The sequence below is a fragment of the Henckelia pumila genome, chromosome 1 (assembly GCF_033568475.1).
Source record: "Henckelia pumila isolate YLH828 chromosome 1, ASM3356847v2, whole genome shotgun sequence".
Lineage (NCBI taxonomy): Eukaryota > Viridiplantae > Streptophyta > Magnoliopsida > Lamiales > Gesneriaceae > Henckelia > Henckelia pumila.
In genome coordinates, this window is record NC_133120.1 from 72,850,679 (window position 1) to 72,868,497 (window position 17,819).

The 17,819-nt window shown below is 35.8% G+C and overlaps 1 protein-coding gene and 1 pseudogene across 2 annotated transcripts; both read right to left on the bottom strand.

Moving 5' to 3' along the window:
• Positions 1-2,790: 2,790 nt before the first annotated feature.
• Positions 2,791-4,110, bottom strand: LOC140864972 (lipid phosphate phosphatase epsilon 2, chloroplastic-like; annotated as a pseudogene).
• A 3,928-nt stretch (positions 4,111-8,038) lies between these two features.
• LOC140880628 (putative pentatricopeptide repeat-containing protein At5g06400, mitochondrial) lies at positions 8,039-11,821 on the bottom strand. Of its 2 annotated transcripts, XR_012149704.1 has the most exons (3): positions 8,513-11,821; positions 8,287-8,418; positions 8,039-8,156 (listed from the first exon to the last, which is right to left on the bottom strand). XR_012149704.1 is itself a non-coding variant. In XM_073285242.1 (2 exons), the coding sequence occupies exons 1-2, from the start codon at positions 11,666-11,668 to the stop codon at positions 8,401-8,403; spliced, it is 3,174 nt and encodes a 1,057-aa protein (XP_073141343.1). In that variant the 5' UTR covers positions 11,669-11,821; the 3' UTR covers positions 8,039-8,400. The 2 variants fall into 2 exon arrangements, 1 of the variants encoding a protein (XP_073141343.1); XM_073285242.1 differs by having other exon boundaries at positions 8,039-8,418.
• Between the last annotated feature and the right edge of the window lie 5,998 nt (positions 11,822-17,819).

Here is a 17,819-nt window from a genome sequence, read left to right on the forward strand (position 1 = left end):
ATTGAAATTGCTCAGAGTGTGGGAGGCTTGTGATGTGTATCAAGGGTGTCAAAATTCAATTCAACTCGTCAATCCGACACGAGTCGATCGAAAAATATCGGATTAGGATTGGGGTTTTTGGGTGCGGGGTTGAATCGGATTGACCCGAAAGCTAACCTGAAAAAATTAACCGGATTCGGGTTGAGTTTGACCCAACATGACCCGAAACTTTTATTTATTATTATTATTTTTTTATATAAAATTAAAAAAAATTGTTACATTTTTATAGGTTGTATGCTTGAAAAAAATGTGTTGTATATTGATATAATAAATTTTCGTCATTTAATGTTTATTTTGTACAATTTTTATTTTTTAAAATAATTTTTTATTTTTTTAATAAATATACTTTAAATTTTTTACAACTAAAACTTTCAAATTTAAATTATATATAAGCTTAGATTTTATTATTATGTGATTAAATTAAATATTACTATTATTATTGTGTGTTTTGAATTTTTATTTAATTATTTTGTTAAATAAAAAAAAATAAAAAAAATCGAGTTGATCGGGTTAGTCAGATTCGGGTTCGAGTTGGGCATTTTCGGGTTAGTTCGGGTTCGGTTTGGTCGGGTTGAGAATTTTTTAAAAACTATTTTCCTCAACTCAACCCGAAACCATCCGACCCACCCAAATTGACATCCCTAAATTGGGTACAAGGTATTTTGATTATTATATTATATTTCTAACTAATAAATAACAAGGTTCTAAAAAGCATGAAGCGTGACGAAGCGTCACGGTCAAGCTTCAAGCTTTACAAGCTTAAGCGAGTTGAGAACAAGTTTAAGCGTGAAAAAGCGTTTTTTTTTATTTTTTTATAATTTTAATTATATTAAATTGATTTATAGAATAAATAACATATAAACTTAAAGATTTTAAGAATAAATACATAAATTTTCAAGTTATAAAAAACGTAAGTCTCAAAATAACAAATTATCTAGAGTAAAATGTTTGCGTTAGACCAGATTTCATCTCTTAGTCGCAAAGAAAGGAAGTGTACGAAACAAATTTAATTTTGATGTATTTAAATGTTTTTTTTAAAAAAATATATTATTAAATATTTATCATTTAAAATAAAATTCAAAAGTTAAAAATATTAAATAAAAATTAAAATTTTAATTGAATATTATTTTTAAAAAATTAAATTTTTTCACGTTTTTTTCGAGCTTTTCACGCTTTTTTGCGCTTAATATGGTCAACCAAGGGGTTGACCGCTTTTTTCACGCTTTTGTCCAAAGCAAAACTTTTTGCTCACGCTTCACGCTTTTTCGCGCTTAAGCGGCGCTTTTTCGCGCTTTTTAGAACACTGATAAATAGTAGTAGAAACTAGAAAGTGATCCTAACAAAGGAAAATAAATAAAGGAAATAGGTAAATCAAGAAGGTTAAAAAATACGCACAGAGAATTTTCGTGCTGGAAAAACTAAAAAACATTGAATCAAAGTGTTGGGATATTGGTAAAAGAACCTTGTTCTTCACCAATTTCTTCCAAAATATAAGCGTGTAAAAAAGAAAATTTATAAATATAAAGATAACTACATACCGACAAATCAACACCAGCTCGGGAACATAGTTTGGACACAGAACGATGTTGCAGAGACAGATCTACCGACCCGAGCATTCCTGAAGCACCTGAAGGAATGCATCCCTTCAACGTTTTGAATTTTCGGAACCATTCTGTTTTGGTTCTTCTCCACATTCTTCCCGGGCGATCCAGAAATTGGCAATCTTCAAAGATTACATACACTGCTTTAAGTACAAAGAACAGTGCAGCCACCCCGTCGAAGGGGTCGGGTCATCCTGGGTTACTGAAGAGTCGTCGCCCTTGCTTTGTTTGGTTCTTAAATGGTGGGTCGATCAGTCTACTCGCCCAAAAGATGAGATGGATGCTCCTTTCACAGTATCCTAAGATTTTGGTAGTATTTGGGAGATCTTATAAGAAACATTTATCAACTTTTTTTTAACAAAATTTTGAAAATTTTATTAAATTTTGTTAAGAAAAATCTGATAAGTGCTTCCTAGAAGCTCTTCCAAACACTAACTTTGTACAACGAAGGCGTCAGCTCTTGGTGTTGTATATTTGGATCGAGTCGACCCGTCTCAACTCTCATGAATATAAATTTTTCTTATGGTTATGTGTTAATACAAAATGTTTCATTTGAAGGCATTCGACATGTGTGCCGTCAAGCGATTTCGGCGGCTCATATGCTAGTTATTTTTGGTTATGCTGTTTTTTGTTTTCTTGGTTACATGAGACGTGTTTGACCTGAATCATATTTATAATAAAATATAATATTTTTGACATACAAAGTATTATTATTTCATGGTCGATTCGAACAGAAATTTCGTTTCACAAAGTTGATCCGTGAGATAGTCTAATACGAGTTTTTGTGTAATCATATCCAATTTAAAATAGATGATGCCGGAGAACATACAATGTTACCGATTGCACTTTCTGAATTGTGATAATCTAGGAGATAGATCAGTACAATTCAGAATACAAGAAATGAGAAGATAGCTACACTTTCATTCCCTTCCTTTGAGATTACCTATTTATCTTATTTTTTTATCTACATTTTTCGTCTCGTCTTTCACATCCAAATTTCGTCAACTCTTGCGAATCTTTTTCAAGTAATATAGATTTAGGTAGTGTTTGAGAGAACTTATTAAAAACTCTTCTCAGCTTTTTCGTTAACAAAAATTTGAAATTTTGTGAAATTTTGTTAACGAAAAGTTGAGAAATGCTTCATAAAAGCTCACTCAAGCAATACCTTGCTCAATGAACACAAATTATCAAATCACAATCATAAAACCATAATTTTCTCTTGCTACTTTTCTTCCTAGTTACCACTTACATACATTGGAATCCTTGTACTTACAAAAGCCCGGAAAAAATGGTCATAGTTAGTATATCCAAATGAGCCCAGAACCACCGGAAATTTAATCTATAAGGCCGGTGTGAACCGGTGCAAGATGAAGGCCTTCCAAGACCAGAACCATAAGATTGAGAAAATGGATCCCAGCACAGCTCCTACAATGACCTGGCTCACTGTATGAACTTGTTGCGAGACCCGTAGCCACGACTGCAACACCGACGACACGATTAATCGTGGTTTATTGCATTGTAAACAAAAAAATGCCAAGATGCTAAAGTTCATGTACTTACAAAGTAGGAAGCAAATATAAAAAAAAGTCCGCTTAAACTCATTGTAAGGCCACTGATCCCATGCAATTCTACCACTGAGAAAGAAAACACATCAAATTATAATCAAGGCTGTAGTATATATGATGAAACACTAAGTGTAGCATAAATGCGGAGATAGTATATATACTTGACAGATTTAGGAATGTGATGGTGTAAAAGAAGGATTGTGCATGAGAAGACGGCATCCCGGGGTCTGATCTTATTGTAGAAACTGGTCTTTGTTGGTTTAGAATCTTCTTAAGCTGGATTGATATCAAGACATTGACTACTGCACCCGCGAGCGCCCACAACGATCCCGTGTCGTGTCTCCACAGCACGATTGCGCCGAAGACCGCCGACACTACCCATTTGCTCTGCATACATCAATCTCAAACAGATGAATTCAGGATCATTAATGTTCTTAATTAAACAGGGAAAAACCGCAAAGATCGTCATGTAAGTTGGTTTGCTTTGACTTTTCGCCCAGCAAATGGTCAAAATTTGATCCTATTGCAATAAATTGATCATCTTTGACTACTTATGAGACCGAAAACCAGTATAGTTCAACTTACCTTAAAGGTATTACTTTAATCATAAATCCAAGGTTTTATGATTTGTCACATCAATAATATATAATTAATTATGCTAATATGTAGAGATATGGATGATCAGATACATGATTTGAGTAATAACCATAGTGTAGGATCTCGCATTAACCCTGAAAACCAAAACATACCAACTCACACCACAGTGCTTTTGCGGATCTTCCCTTCTTGAAAGCAAGCATTTAACAAGCAGAAAACATTTTACCAACCAAACTATTGAGAGTGGCATGAATATTTCGAGTCATGAAGGCAGCAGCTTTCTGCTCAAAACTTTTGGCAGTTCCCATTACTGTACTAGTTGTATTTAGACGATGGCCTCTAATTCTGCTGTGCCAGCAAACAATTTTCCTGCGGTTTGGAGAAGAAAAGTCCAATATTCTTCTGCTCCATTTTCTTGATTGAAATACAGTGGCACCTATCTGTGGTTTGATGAAAATGGCTGACATTTTTGGTTTTGCTTTGTGGTTAATTTTTAGTATGAGCTGAACGATTCGATCGGCATTTAATTAACAACTGTTGATTAATTTTTCTATGTGCCTTGCGATCAATTATTAGATCCAAAAAGGGAATCTGCTCAGGTTTCGTCAAAACCTACAAACGACAAGATCCCGTAATGTCACATATAAAATCTCAGCAGTTGTGTTGGACGTTAGATCACATGTTGTTTTTGTAAACTTCACTTTCGTTTTTTGTGAGTAGTTGCACATATGTACTTGAATAATATTATCTTTTGGGCTAATTTTTTGGGTTAGTTAAATCCAAATCTATAATTATTAATTAACATATAATGGAAACAAAAATGTCAAAATAAAGCACATGCATAGTACCATATATGTTTATGGTTCATGAGATCTAACAAAAATGTCAAAATAACGTGGCATGGTTATATTTCATAAATACTAATAACCGAAGCACACTCGTTGTGTGCGTGATAAGTGTTACATTTTCATTATAAAATATTTTGATAATTTACATTGAATTTAGTTTTTTAAATATCAAAATAAAATCTTGATTTTAAATTTCGGTGGTTTTTAATTATGATTTTTTTAAAGTTAACCTTCACTGTTTCCACATTTCCATTAAAAATCGACAATGTAGAGGCTAATATTGGAATTACAAAAATGACCTCACCAAAAGGTAAGTATTGTATTAATAACATAGATATAGATATTTTACAATTAAAACTTTTCAACTTCAGCATAAATAAGGTTTTACATTTTTTAACGGATATGAAATTCTATTGCAAATCCGGAAAATTTTTTAGGTTAAATCTTAAACTTTTTAAATAAATATTTTTTTCCTCAAATTTTTATTTTTATAATATCATTTGGTTTGTCTTAGTTGCATCAAAGTTCTAAAAAACGCGAAACATCCGGATCAAATTTCAAGTTTTATAAGTTTAAACGTGTTTAATACAAGTTAAAACGTGAAAAACGTTTTAAATTTTTATTAAAATTCTAATTATCTCTTACCAATATATTGGCTTAAATAACACACATATATAATAAATTTAATAGTAACATACAATTTCTCAAATTTTTAAAAGCACAAAATATCAAAATTATAATTTTTAGTAGTGTCTATAGCTAGACATCAAAAACTTAAAATATTGCCTAGAACACAAAAAAAATTGAAGAGAAAAATTTTGAGAGATATATGATCCTTGACTGGATGTATTTCTTTGATTTCGAAGAAAATGGTTTTCATTTTGAGTTTTTTTAATTGATATAATTTTTTTAAAAAAAAAATCATGTTTAATCTTGATTAAACACGTTTAATGATGTTTAATGATGTTTAATATGGTCAACATAGAGTTGACCGTTCCTTTCTATTTTTATCCAAATCTTACCGTTTTAATCACGTTTTACGTTTATTCCACGTTTAATCATGTTTTTTTTTTTTTTAGAATGAAAACATATTATAAATCATCAAAAGAATTCGATACAATCCAATCCGAAAATACCTCATCAACCCAAGACAATGGTGATGGATTAGAAATAGCAAATTTGGCAATACAATGAGCAAGTTTATTAGCTTCTCGATAAACATGATTAATAGAACACGAATGTCCGCTACAGTATTTTCAACTGGCTCACGAATTTCCTCCGATGAAGTCGCTACTTGGACAGCAAGGGAAGAATCGGAAGAAACCTGAACCATAGTACAACCTGTAGAATTTTTTATGTGATATAATACATTCGACAACGTGAAATAAATACAGGTGATCATTTTACAACCATGCATTGATTTAAATATTTAAGTATAACCCTAAAGATATGGTAGAAAAAAATTCCCTTCAACTTCAAGGTACAGGTTAAAACCCCATACATCATGGAAGTCCATGTAAAACAATAAATTAATAATACTATAAGTTACCACCTGACTTGTGGAACAAGACAATAAAATATAAGATAATAATAACAACGTGAGTCACTTGAATTACTGAGGAGGAAAGATAAATCAACGAGCCAATCAAGATATGAAAAATATATTTATTTTTAACTCTAGTAAAACTCTAGTCAAATGCCAAATGAAACAAAGATGTGAAGTTTTCTCAGCTACACCAAACAATACCTAAATAGAATTTCACATTCATTTCTTAATTTTATTATCATGCATTATTTTCAAACAATTTTTTAATGTTCTGACTCAAAAATCGGATGGATTATACTCCCGTCGTCCCCAAACACTTTGATAATCATTGGATCTGTAGTGAGGGTAATCCCCGCACCGTAGGATCTCATTAACCGAAGTTTAGCAAGAACAAGAGCTATGATGATGGAGCTGATATTATTATCTTGATTAAGCATATGTTGATATACCAAATCGGCATAAAGGTGGAACAACTTGTCCAGCATTAATGTTTATCCAAAATGATTCATGATCATCGATTCTTGAACGGATCTCACTGTGTTGGCCAATGCCACTCCATAGCTTGAACAATTTCCTGCATCTTCATACATTTCTATGATCACTACTTTACATTACCCCTCATTTCTTACTTCTTCTTCCAACTCTTCTATTGATGGCGAATAAAAGTAAACCTTGTATGGATCCAGTTTTTCCTCCGAAACTTAACCCTATCAAAAATCAAAAGATTGATTATTTAATCATCCATACTGTAGAATTTATCTGATCTGCACATAAACATACCTGGGTAACTAAGATAGCTATAGAATTTTCCATAAGATATTGTGTTCATGGTGGTTAGGGCCATTCCTTCCCAACAAAGTGAGCACCATTTGTCCTCCGCCAATAAGTTCCTCGGCTGGGACCTTGACTTGAGAAACAGTGAAAATTCTTGTTGGAATTGTTTTTAGTATGCTTGTTGCACTTGTGGCGGGCTCCTCTCTGATATGTATATGCTCTTTTTGTTTATAGACACACCCTGCTGAATGCTCATCATAAATACCTGAAGGAACCTGCAACTGATCAAATGCACAAAATATATATTCATCTACAAGCTTGATGCGTTCATCAATAGGTGGGTATGGGGAGGTGGTGTACCCTGGACAACCACTGCAAACGGTGTGAAGAACAGATGAAGTGCAAGTAATTATCTGGAAAGATTCTGCCACAAGCAGCTACATAAATACAACTAGGTGTCTTAAGCTCCCTATGTCAATTGGGCAAGGCCCGAAAAACTGTATTGAAATCATTGGTATGAAGATCATTGAGATACACCAGGTGCTTTGCTAGTAGTGGCCATGGCTTCAGCCTCCACAGCTTCCACAATATCTTTAATGTTTGAGAGAGTGTTCGGCCCCGAAGAACACCCAAGATCGGCTATTCTTCTGCTCTTGGGCCAGCTTGTTGCCACCAACATTTCTTTATGGCCTCCACCATGTGTTTGACCTTATCAGATGTCTTTTTCTGCATGCAGTAGTGCCATAAGAATATTGCTGAAACATGTATGACAAGATCAGTAAAGAAAATGTGAAACCTGACGCGAAGAATTTTCGGAATAGCTATTCCCTCCAACCCCTCAATTCATGTGAAAAACTTTTTCTACATCTATGAGTTTCGAGCAAATAATCATCCAATACCCAATAGGGAACTAGTTTACTTTATGTGTGCAAGTACAACTTCGGGCGAGGAGGAGAAGATTGATACACAGCTAATTTTGAAAATGTGATGGATACGGAATGAAATTTCCAACCACCTTTATACACAAGTCTAAAAAGGCAACATGTTCTGATCATAAGAAATTCTTACTCCATCTTGAGAAAGAGCTCGCCAGGACAGGCCTTCGTTTGTTGAGCAGATCCGGAAGCCATTGCCTGATTTGAACAAGATCTTCAACATCATGAACCCCTTGATTACCTCCTTTTCTCTAGAGAGAGATGGCTCATTATTGACTTCACACAAACATTTCTAAGAGGGAACATCGAAACTGTATGTGCAGAGAAGCATAAAAGCAAAAAGTTGCCAAAAGAAATAAATTTACTCCAGTCTGTGCTAACCTTTTTATTCTGTTGATTCCTAAAGCTATTGTCGCCTGATTCTTCAATGATGAAAAGTACTAGGACCTAATAACCAGCCCATACGGCAGAGAAAAAGTGCATGTATCTCACAGATTAGTCATTCACGGGATGCTGCGGGGAGACAAAGGACAAATATAACAAACTTAGTATGATAGTATTGTGATGAGAGCAAAAGTAAGAAAACAAGGAGGTGTCTTATCGATACCAATTTTCTCTGTCTTTTGAGATCCCACTTCTTCTTCAATACAATCTGGGCCAAATGAGGTTTGCCTTCTCTATTTAGCCCATAAAAAATTGTTCTAAAATTGACTGTACTGGGAATAATCCCATTAAGCATCATTTCAGGAATAAGTTTGATAGCTTCTTCAGACTTGCCAGTTCTACAAAGGCAATTGATATACATAGAATACATCTTAAAATCAGGTGATGGCCCATTCTTTTTTATATGATGGAATACCTTCCAAGCGTCTCTAACCTGCCCCATTCTTACATAACCACAAATCACCACCGAATAAGTGATGGTGGTAGGATGACAACCCACTTTTTTCATTTCTTCTAATATTTCCAAAGCTCTGTTTATATCTTTCTCCTTGAAAAAGTAGATTATTAAAGAAGTGTATACATGAACAGTTGGATGGATGCCGGCATTTTTCATGGTTTTCATCTTGTCCAATGCCTCTTCCAATAGCCCCTTGCGAAGTAAACAGTGAATCAAGCTACCATATGTGTACTGGTCCAAGATATTTCTTTCAGCGCCTACTTCGCCCATCAAGGGCAAAGCATCCTCCAACTTCCCTGCGCGGCACAGGGCCCTAAAGTACAAGGAATAAGATAGTGGAACCGAGAAACCACATTTAAGTAAGGATTTCACACAGCTTCTGGCATCTGACATTTTATCAACTTCACATAAACAGCCCAGATAAGTTTCAATCACTTCTTTATCAGGAATGCACCCCGTTCGAATCATTTCTTGATACGTCTGGATTGCTTCATCAACTTTCCTACCCTTTTTCCCGCAAAGAGATATTAACAAAGAATTGTAAGTGCTTTTAGTCGGTTCGCAACCACTAAGTTTCATTTCTCTAAAATTTCTCAACGCAATATCAGTCAACCCTGTTCGACCATACTGCATTATCATGATTGTCCATGTATCAGATGTTAACGAGCAACCTCTTCTCTTCATCTCATAAAAGAGGCTTCTCATTGTTTTGAAGTCTTTTCCTTGACCAGCGATTTTCATGGCCATGTTATATGATTGTGCATCGTGAAAATATCCAGTTTTCTTCCCAACCCAAGAGAAAAATTTTAAGGCATTTCCACCATTCAGCCTGCAATTACGCAAAACCTCTACCACGAAGTCTGGAATAATCTGGAAAGAGCATTTTTCCAGTTTTTCTTGCACAAAGCTCCAATCAGTTGAGGATGATAAGATTTGGCAAACTTCAAGTATCTCTTGTCCACAAGATCTTGACACTAACCCTGGCAAGGTATTTGGCAACCTTGGTTGTTCCACTTGATTGACTTCTGATTTTTCAGTCAATTCTAGATAAGTGCCCAGATTACCTTCCTTTTCCAATTTGCCTCTGTGATAAAACACACAAGCTCTATGCCTCAGCTTCATTGCTTCTAACTTCCCTGCCCCTTCATTTTTTTCCAGATACGATAGGACCCTCTTAAACGTATCATCTCTAATATTTATGTTGCGGGCATGCATTTCTTCCAAAACCTTGACAATTTCATGTGATTGGGAAACTTTACAGAGCTCCTTCATAAATATTGTATAGTCTTTAGAAGTGGCCTTGATTCCTTTCTCATCCATGCTCTTGAAAACTTTCCATGCTTCAGAAATGCAATTCTGTCTAACATAACCAGCAGCAACGGCAGTTATCGCTAAACTATCTAGTTGAATTCCCATTTCTATCATCTCATTGTAAAGCTCAATACCTTTTTGAAAATCATTCTTCCAGAAAAGGTATTGCATCAAATTTGTGTAAGCAGACACTGATACATCACCAGAATCCTTCATCTCTTGGAAAATATTAAATGCCTTGGAAACTTCGTTTCTTCTCAGGTATGTGCTTATAAGGATTTCGTATATCTTTCGATCAAAAATATTTCTTTTCTTCATCATTTCCACTATCTCTAACGCATCCACAATCCTATCTGTGTTACAAAGCCCCTTCACAAGCATAACAATAATTTCGCTGTCAAGGCTGACATTCTTATTCTTCATATTCTGAATTAATTCCAAGGCCTCTCTGATTCTTCCAGCAATGCACAAACTCTTCAACATCAGACCATAAACACAAGGCTCGGGAATCTCAGTTTTTGTGATCATGTTATCACCAACCAAATGAACAGAGGCAATATCTCCAGACAACGCTAAGCACTTGAGTAATTGTTTATACAGTCCCACATCCATGTCCACCTTGTTATGCACCATTTCCTTGTAGAACTCCAAAGCAATGCCCCCTTCTTTGCCATGGCAGAGCGCAAGCAACATTGTTCTGTAGGTGATTCCATCAGGTTCAACACCAGTTTTCTTCATTTTCTCAAACATAGACAAGGCTTTGCCAATCATATTTGCTCTACCATAATGAGACACAAGAGCAGTCCATGTCTTAACGTTCTTTCCATAAAAACTCTTCTCCATCCCCTCCACCAATTCCTCAACCAATCCAAACTCCTTGGCCTCTGAGGCTAGGAGAATCACCTGATTGCAAATGTTGGCGGTAAGTCGAAATCCTTCCCTTAATTTCAACCAATTGAAAAACTGCAAACCCAAATGAGGAACTTTGAAACACCTCTTCAACACCTTCACAACAACCTCCTCATTGTACTCGAAACCAGCATTCTCCAGTCTTTCCTCCATCGAAGCCATTCCATTGTCACCCCTTACGACCTCAGTGATCTTATGAACCGTTGGACTGACATCTACTAACTCATGTTCGTCTGGAAAAACCTGTAGCTTTTCCACCATTACCTTATCTAATCTCTCCTCCGCATTTCCACAAACATCATGCAGACTACATCCGGACTCTCCTGCCACACTAGCGTCACCTAGTTTCTGTCGAGCTTCTTTTGATATCAATAGCCCACATGGATCATTTTTATCCACGGCGCTTTCAGTCCCAAAAATACCAAGAATTTCATGGAACAGCGACCCAAAACCTTGTGTTCCTCTGCTGTCATCCAAGTCGCCAGTTTTACCGTGTTTCTTGGAATTATGAGGTGTGTTCGACGGCTTGAACAAAGTCGAAAACCAAAGCAATTGGGAAGCTCTGGGAGTAAAGATTGTAACTTTGTTCAAATAGTTACAAGAATTTGAGTTCAAAATTCTACGCCTGAACAAGTCCCGCATTATCAGCTGATTTCGACCTGTTGCTGGAACTGGCGGAAGTTCAATAATAGTCTACACATACAAAACGTGTTGTTTTCTGATTTCAGCTGGCTCGAAATTTTTTTTTGTTTTTTTGTGAAAAGAAAGGAAGAGAAAAGAAAAGAGGGAAATAGAGGGAGAGTAGTTGGAGGGAAAAAACAAAACAAAACAAAACAAAGGAAATAGAGTGAAGTAATTTGAAGAAATTGGGAAAAAGAATAATTCTCATTCATGCAGATTTCATACATATTACAAACATATATAGAGATATGTGATTAGCCTAGGAATATGGATGTACAATCATTAGTTCCTAAGAATAAACCTATACAGAATATTAGCTCTAATTGTCTCCACTAATTTAGCTTGACATATATACACATAATATTATTCTATGCTCCAATACTCCCCCTCAAGCTGGATCCAAAGGATTGATGGATCCAAGCTTGCTCAAAAGCCTGTGGAACTGAGTAGTCGTCAACACTTTGGTGAACACATCAGCTAGTTGATCATTGGAACGCACATATTGAGTGTCAATTAATTTGGATTGAACCTGTTGACGAATGTAGTGACAGTCTACTTCAATGTGTTTGGTTCTTTCATGAAACACGGGATTAGAAGCAATGTGCATAGCGGCCTGATTATCACAAAAAAGTTTCATAGGAATAGAACTAGGACAACCTAGATCAACAAGAAGACGATCAAGCCATACGAGCTCACATGCTGCGGAAGCCATTGCACGATACTCAGCTTCAGCGCTAGATCGAGCAACCACATGTTGTTTTTTACTTTTCCAAGAAACCAGATTACCACCAACAAACATACAATAACCAGTAGTAGAACGACGATCAAGTGCATTCCCAGCCCAATCAGAATCGGTATATCCCATAATATTAGTGTGACCATTACAGGTCATGACTATTCCACGACCAATCGTACCCTTCAGATACCGCATGATTCGTTTTACCATGCCTAGATGTTGAATAGTTGGAGCATGCATATGTTGACTAACAAGACTAACTGCAAACGTAATATCTGGTCTTGTGATAGTCAAGTAGATGAGTTTTCCCACAAGTTTCTGATAATAGCTTGGTGAGTCTAGGGCTTTTTCTGTAGAAGCAAGCCTCAATTTGCTATCGAGAGGAGTAGCAGCGGGTTTGGTGTGTAACATGTCAGCATCTTGAAGTAAGTCTAAAATGTATTTACGCTGGTTAAGGAATAGCCCTTTGCTGGAAGTCGCCATTTCAATTCCAAGAAAGTACTTCAATGAACCAAGATCCTTGATTGGAAATTTGTGTTGAAGTTGCGTTTTTAACTGAGCAATAGAGTCATTATTATTCCCAGTAATAATGAGATCATCCACGTAGATTAATACCACAAGTTTGTCAACTGAACCAAGCCGGACATAAAGAGACGAATCAGCTGAGCTCCTTCTAAAACCAAGAGATTCAAGAGCAGTGCTCAACTTGGCATGCCATGCACGGGGACTTTGTTTCAAACCATAAATTGATTTATGAAGTTGACAGACTAAGTTGGGATTGTCACTTTGAGGGTGCCCGGGAGGAAGCTTCATAAACACCTCTTCCTCGAGATCACCATGCAAGAATGCATTTTTGACGTCCATCTGAAACAAGGACCAACCGTTATTGATAGCAACTGATAAGAGAACTCGTGTCGTGGCCATCTTGGCAACGGGAGCAAAAGTTTCCTTGTAATCGACACCAAATTTCTGAGTGAAACCTTGAGCAACAAGGCGTGCTTTATGCTTATCAAGAGAACCATCGGAGTTGAATTTCACTTTAAACACCCAGCGACTGCCAACTGCATGTTTTCCCGGAGGAAGAGGCACTATAGTCCAAGTTTTGTTCTCAGCAAGAGCAGTTAATTCTTCATGCATAGCTTTCTGCCAAACAGCCTGGGATTTGGCTTCATGAAAGTTCTTTGGCTCAGGAACGTTTGATATAGTTGTAAGGAAAGCTGTATGCAAGGGTGATAGTCGTTGATATGACAGAAAATTAGTGACAGGATACCTGACCGTATGAGCAACATAATCTGCAAGTTTTGTTGGAGGGTGACGCATCCGCGGAGGATTACGTCGGGAAGATATTGATTCACCTTGTGTATCAGAACAATTTTGCTCTGGTGATTCTATAATAGCTTCCTTGGAAAGAGCACTAGAGATATCCAAGCGATCATCACAATGTTCTGAGGTAGCGTGGCTAGGATGTAAATCGTGAGTAGATTGTAGATCTTGAGTGGATTGGTGACCATCATTAATGCTAGGTAAGGGAAATAGCTCAGACAGCTTCTCCCCCTGACCAGAGGCAACAAAATATGGAATTTGTTCAGCAAAGCGGACATCTCTAGTCACATATAACTTCTTGGAGAGAAAATCAAAACATTTGTATCCCTTTTGTGTTTGAGAATAACCAAGAAATATGCACTTAACAGCTCGAGGATCAAGCTTGTCACGGTGAGCAGTTGGAACATGTACAAAACAGGTGCAACCAAAAATTCTGAGATGGGACAAATCTGGTGCCTTGTCCTGCAATACTTCAAGAGGACATTTAAAATCCAGCACTCGGCTGGGTAAGCGATTCACAAGATAGGTTGCAGTAAGAATACCGTGAGACCAAAACTGTTTTGGGACATTCATTTGAAGCATTATGGCTCGAGTTTTCTCAAGCAAGTCACGATTTTTACGTTCGGCAAGCCCATTTTGTTGAGGTGTACTAACACAACTAGTCTGATGCAATATTCCGTGAGAAATCAAATAGTTTGTCATGGTATGAGACATATATTCGGTGCCATTGTCAGATCGAAGAATTTTAATATGAGCTGAGAATTGAGTGGTAACCAACATGTGAAAGTCTTTAAAGAACTCAAAAACTTCACTTTTTGATTTCAATAAGTACACCCAAGTAACCCTAGAGAAATCATCAATAAAAGTTACAAAATATCTAAATCCATCTAGAGAGGAGGAAAAAGGTCCCCAAACATCTGAATGTACAATCTCAAATGGCTGAGTAGTACGAGACAATGATGAGTTAAAAGGAAGCCTAGAAGACTTAGAAAAATGGCAGATATCACAATCAAGAGTTCCGTTGGGTAGAACTCGATTTATTTTGCTAAGAACATTATTTGAAGGATGTGCGAGACGGCGATGCCATAAATCTTGCTCAGTAATGGGAAAGGAAATAGCCTGGAATCCCTTGGTAACCTGAGAGTTAGGAGAGAAGTAGTAGAGTCCATGCAAATGAAATCCTTCACCAATCATCGCCTTGGTGACGGGGTCCTGAAATATGACCTTGTGAGGAGTAAATATAACTTCACAATTGAGCGATGATGTCAGTTTGTGAACAGAAAGCAACTGAAATGGAAAGGAGGGAACATATAGAACATCGGACTCTATAGTATCTGAAACAAGTTTAATTTTGCCCTTACCCTGTACAGGAGCACCTTTCCCATTTGCTACAGATACCAAAGAAGGTGTAGAAAAAGGATGAAAATCATAAACATGGGTTAACTTATTTGACATGTGATCTGTGGCACCAGAATCAATGATCCATACATCATGCAAATTATTAATTTCGAATGCAGTTAGAAAGGCAATCTGAATACCTTGGTTGGTATCAGAATTTGCATCAGCCAAAAAACCAGCAAATTGACTAAGAAGTGCAGCTGATTTATCCTTTTCCTGATTAATAAATCTACCTTGGACAGCTTCCTGACCATGCCTGTTTTGTAAATAATTTGCGAAATCATTAAGTAAAGCAACAGGATTAGATGAGAAAGATTCAATAGAGTGAGTAGCCATATGAGCCTTATGATCAGGGATTCGTTTTTGATATCCTCCACTCTTCTGATCCTTTGAAAATTTTGGCTTCAACTCTGGGTGAAGAGTCCAACAACGATTAATCGAGTGACCAGTAATATAGCAATGCTGACATTTGAGATCAGGGCGTTTGCCCTTGTAAGACTTTTCTTCAGAGGATGAGCGAGTAATATACGCACGAACATCTGGAGGATTGGGAATAACAGAACTGGGCATGAATTTCCGGCGTATTTCCTCACGCTGAATGGTCGCGCAAATATTCTTGAAGGATGGTAACTCGGTACTCATTAGAATATGGCTTCTTAGATCCTCAAAATCAGGATTAAGACTAGCCAATAGCTGAAAAATACGGTCCTCCTCTGTTCTCTTCTGCAAAATAGCTGCATCAATAGTAGGAGGTCTATAAATCTCCAACTCGCTCCACAAACTCTTCAGACTCCCTAGCAAATTTACGAATGGCTTCCCATCTTGTTGAAGACTTGCAATCTCCCTGTGGATTTGGAAGATCCTTGCAGAATTGTTTTGGTTGCCATACATGTCACGAACGACATTCCAAAGATCCAAAGCAGATTCGGAATAGCTAAAAATTGCTGCAAGGTCATGCTCCATCGAGTTAAGAATCCATGACATAACCTGTTGGTCCTTTGACAGCCAAGCCTCATACTCCGACGAACTTGATTCAGGAGATTTGGAAGTACCATTAATAAATCCCAACCTTGATCTACCACCAAGAGCAATGGTAATTGCTCTCGACCACGGAAGGTAATTGAATTCATTCAACAATACTGAACTCAATTTTTGAGAGATATTGACATCACCAACAGCAATATCCTTTGACCCTGCAGTAACAACAATAGCATCTGCCATAACAAAAAAAAATTAAGAAAAATATGAGCAGCGTGCAAGGATTACTGCTTTGATACCATGAAGAAATTGGGAAAAAGAATAATTCTCATTAATGCAGATTTCATACATATTACAAACATATATAGAGATATGTGATTAGCCTAGGAATATGGATGTACAATCATTAGTTCCTAAGAATAAACCTATACAGAATATTAGCTCTAATTATCTCCACTAATTTAGCTTGACATATATACACATAATATTATTCTATGCTCCAATATAATTAATGGTTGTCAAAATTTGGTTGAGAGGGGGGAAGACCCGCAGTGCTTTTTCCAATGATGTGGTCAAATTATAATTATTGGATTATCAACATACATGTCAATTTTCATATAAATACAAGGGTTTCACGTGATCTAATGGTATTAAAATAGGGAAAAAAACACCTTCGATGTAGTATAGAATCACTCGAAGAAATTTTCCTCCCAATTTCCTTTTTTGTCTTTCTTTTAAAAAACCTTCAAAAAACACTTTTTATAACTTTTCCATCCAAATCTTTTCCTTGTTTTTCTTTTTAATTCTCTCATGTTAAGATAAAAGAAGAGCGTTAACCGTTTGTAATTTCAAATCAAAGATAATTATCGAACTTATCTTATATGAACATTATACTTTGTTTATATCAAAGATAATTATAGATATGGTTGAGCGAAAACTCGTAGTATTTTGTTAAATATTCATGAACATATTTCCAATTATGAGTTCCTCGCGTAAAACACACCAAGAATTTTCCTAGCATTGTCTGAACTATTAGTTAAAACTAGTAAAGAACACGTGCTTTGCACGTAGGAGCACTTTGCTTGTATCATATTAGTTATTCAATTGAATAAAAAAGTACATTTATGTCAAATATTTGGGAACATAATAATAGTAAGACAAATATGGCTAACAATATTCATAAATTCATTATTTTTTAAAAATACAATCTCAAACTTGCAATTCTTGATCTTTCTTATTGTTTATTATCTTTTTTTTCTCGGTCATGTTGCTTATATACCTGTTTTTTTTAATATCTTAAAGCTCGATGCTTATGATGTGTTAATCACCAATGATCTCCGAGTTTTCCTTATTTTAGCATCAATACGTTAATCTTCTATTTCTTTTTTTTTTTTTTTTGAAAGCAAACATACTTATATTTCTTTGCTTTGTTTACATCTCGTGTTTGACAAACTATATTTATAAATATTAGTTCAATTGTACAATTACAGATAAAACAAATTAAAGATGAAAATTTTTGTAGATATAAATATTATCACGTGATATATTTTATAGATTTATGAAATTTTATATTTATAAATATTTTTTCACAGTGGAGAAAATAATTATTGACTTCTCAATATCAATTTATGTCATTATACCTCCCCCGCTCATTGAAAAATCATCTTTCAAATAATA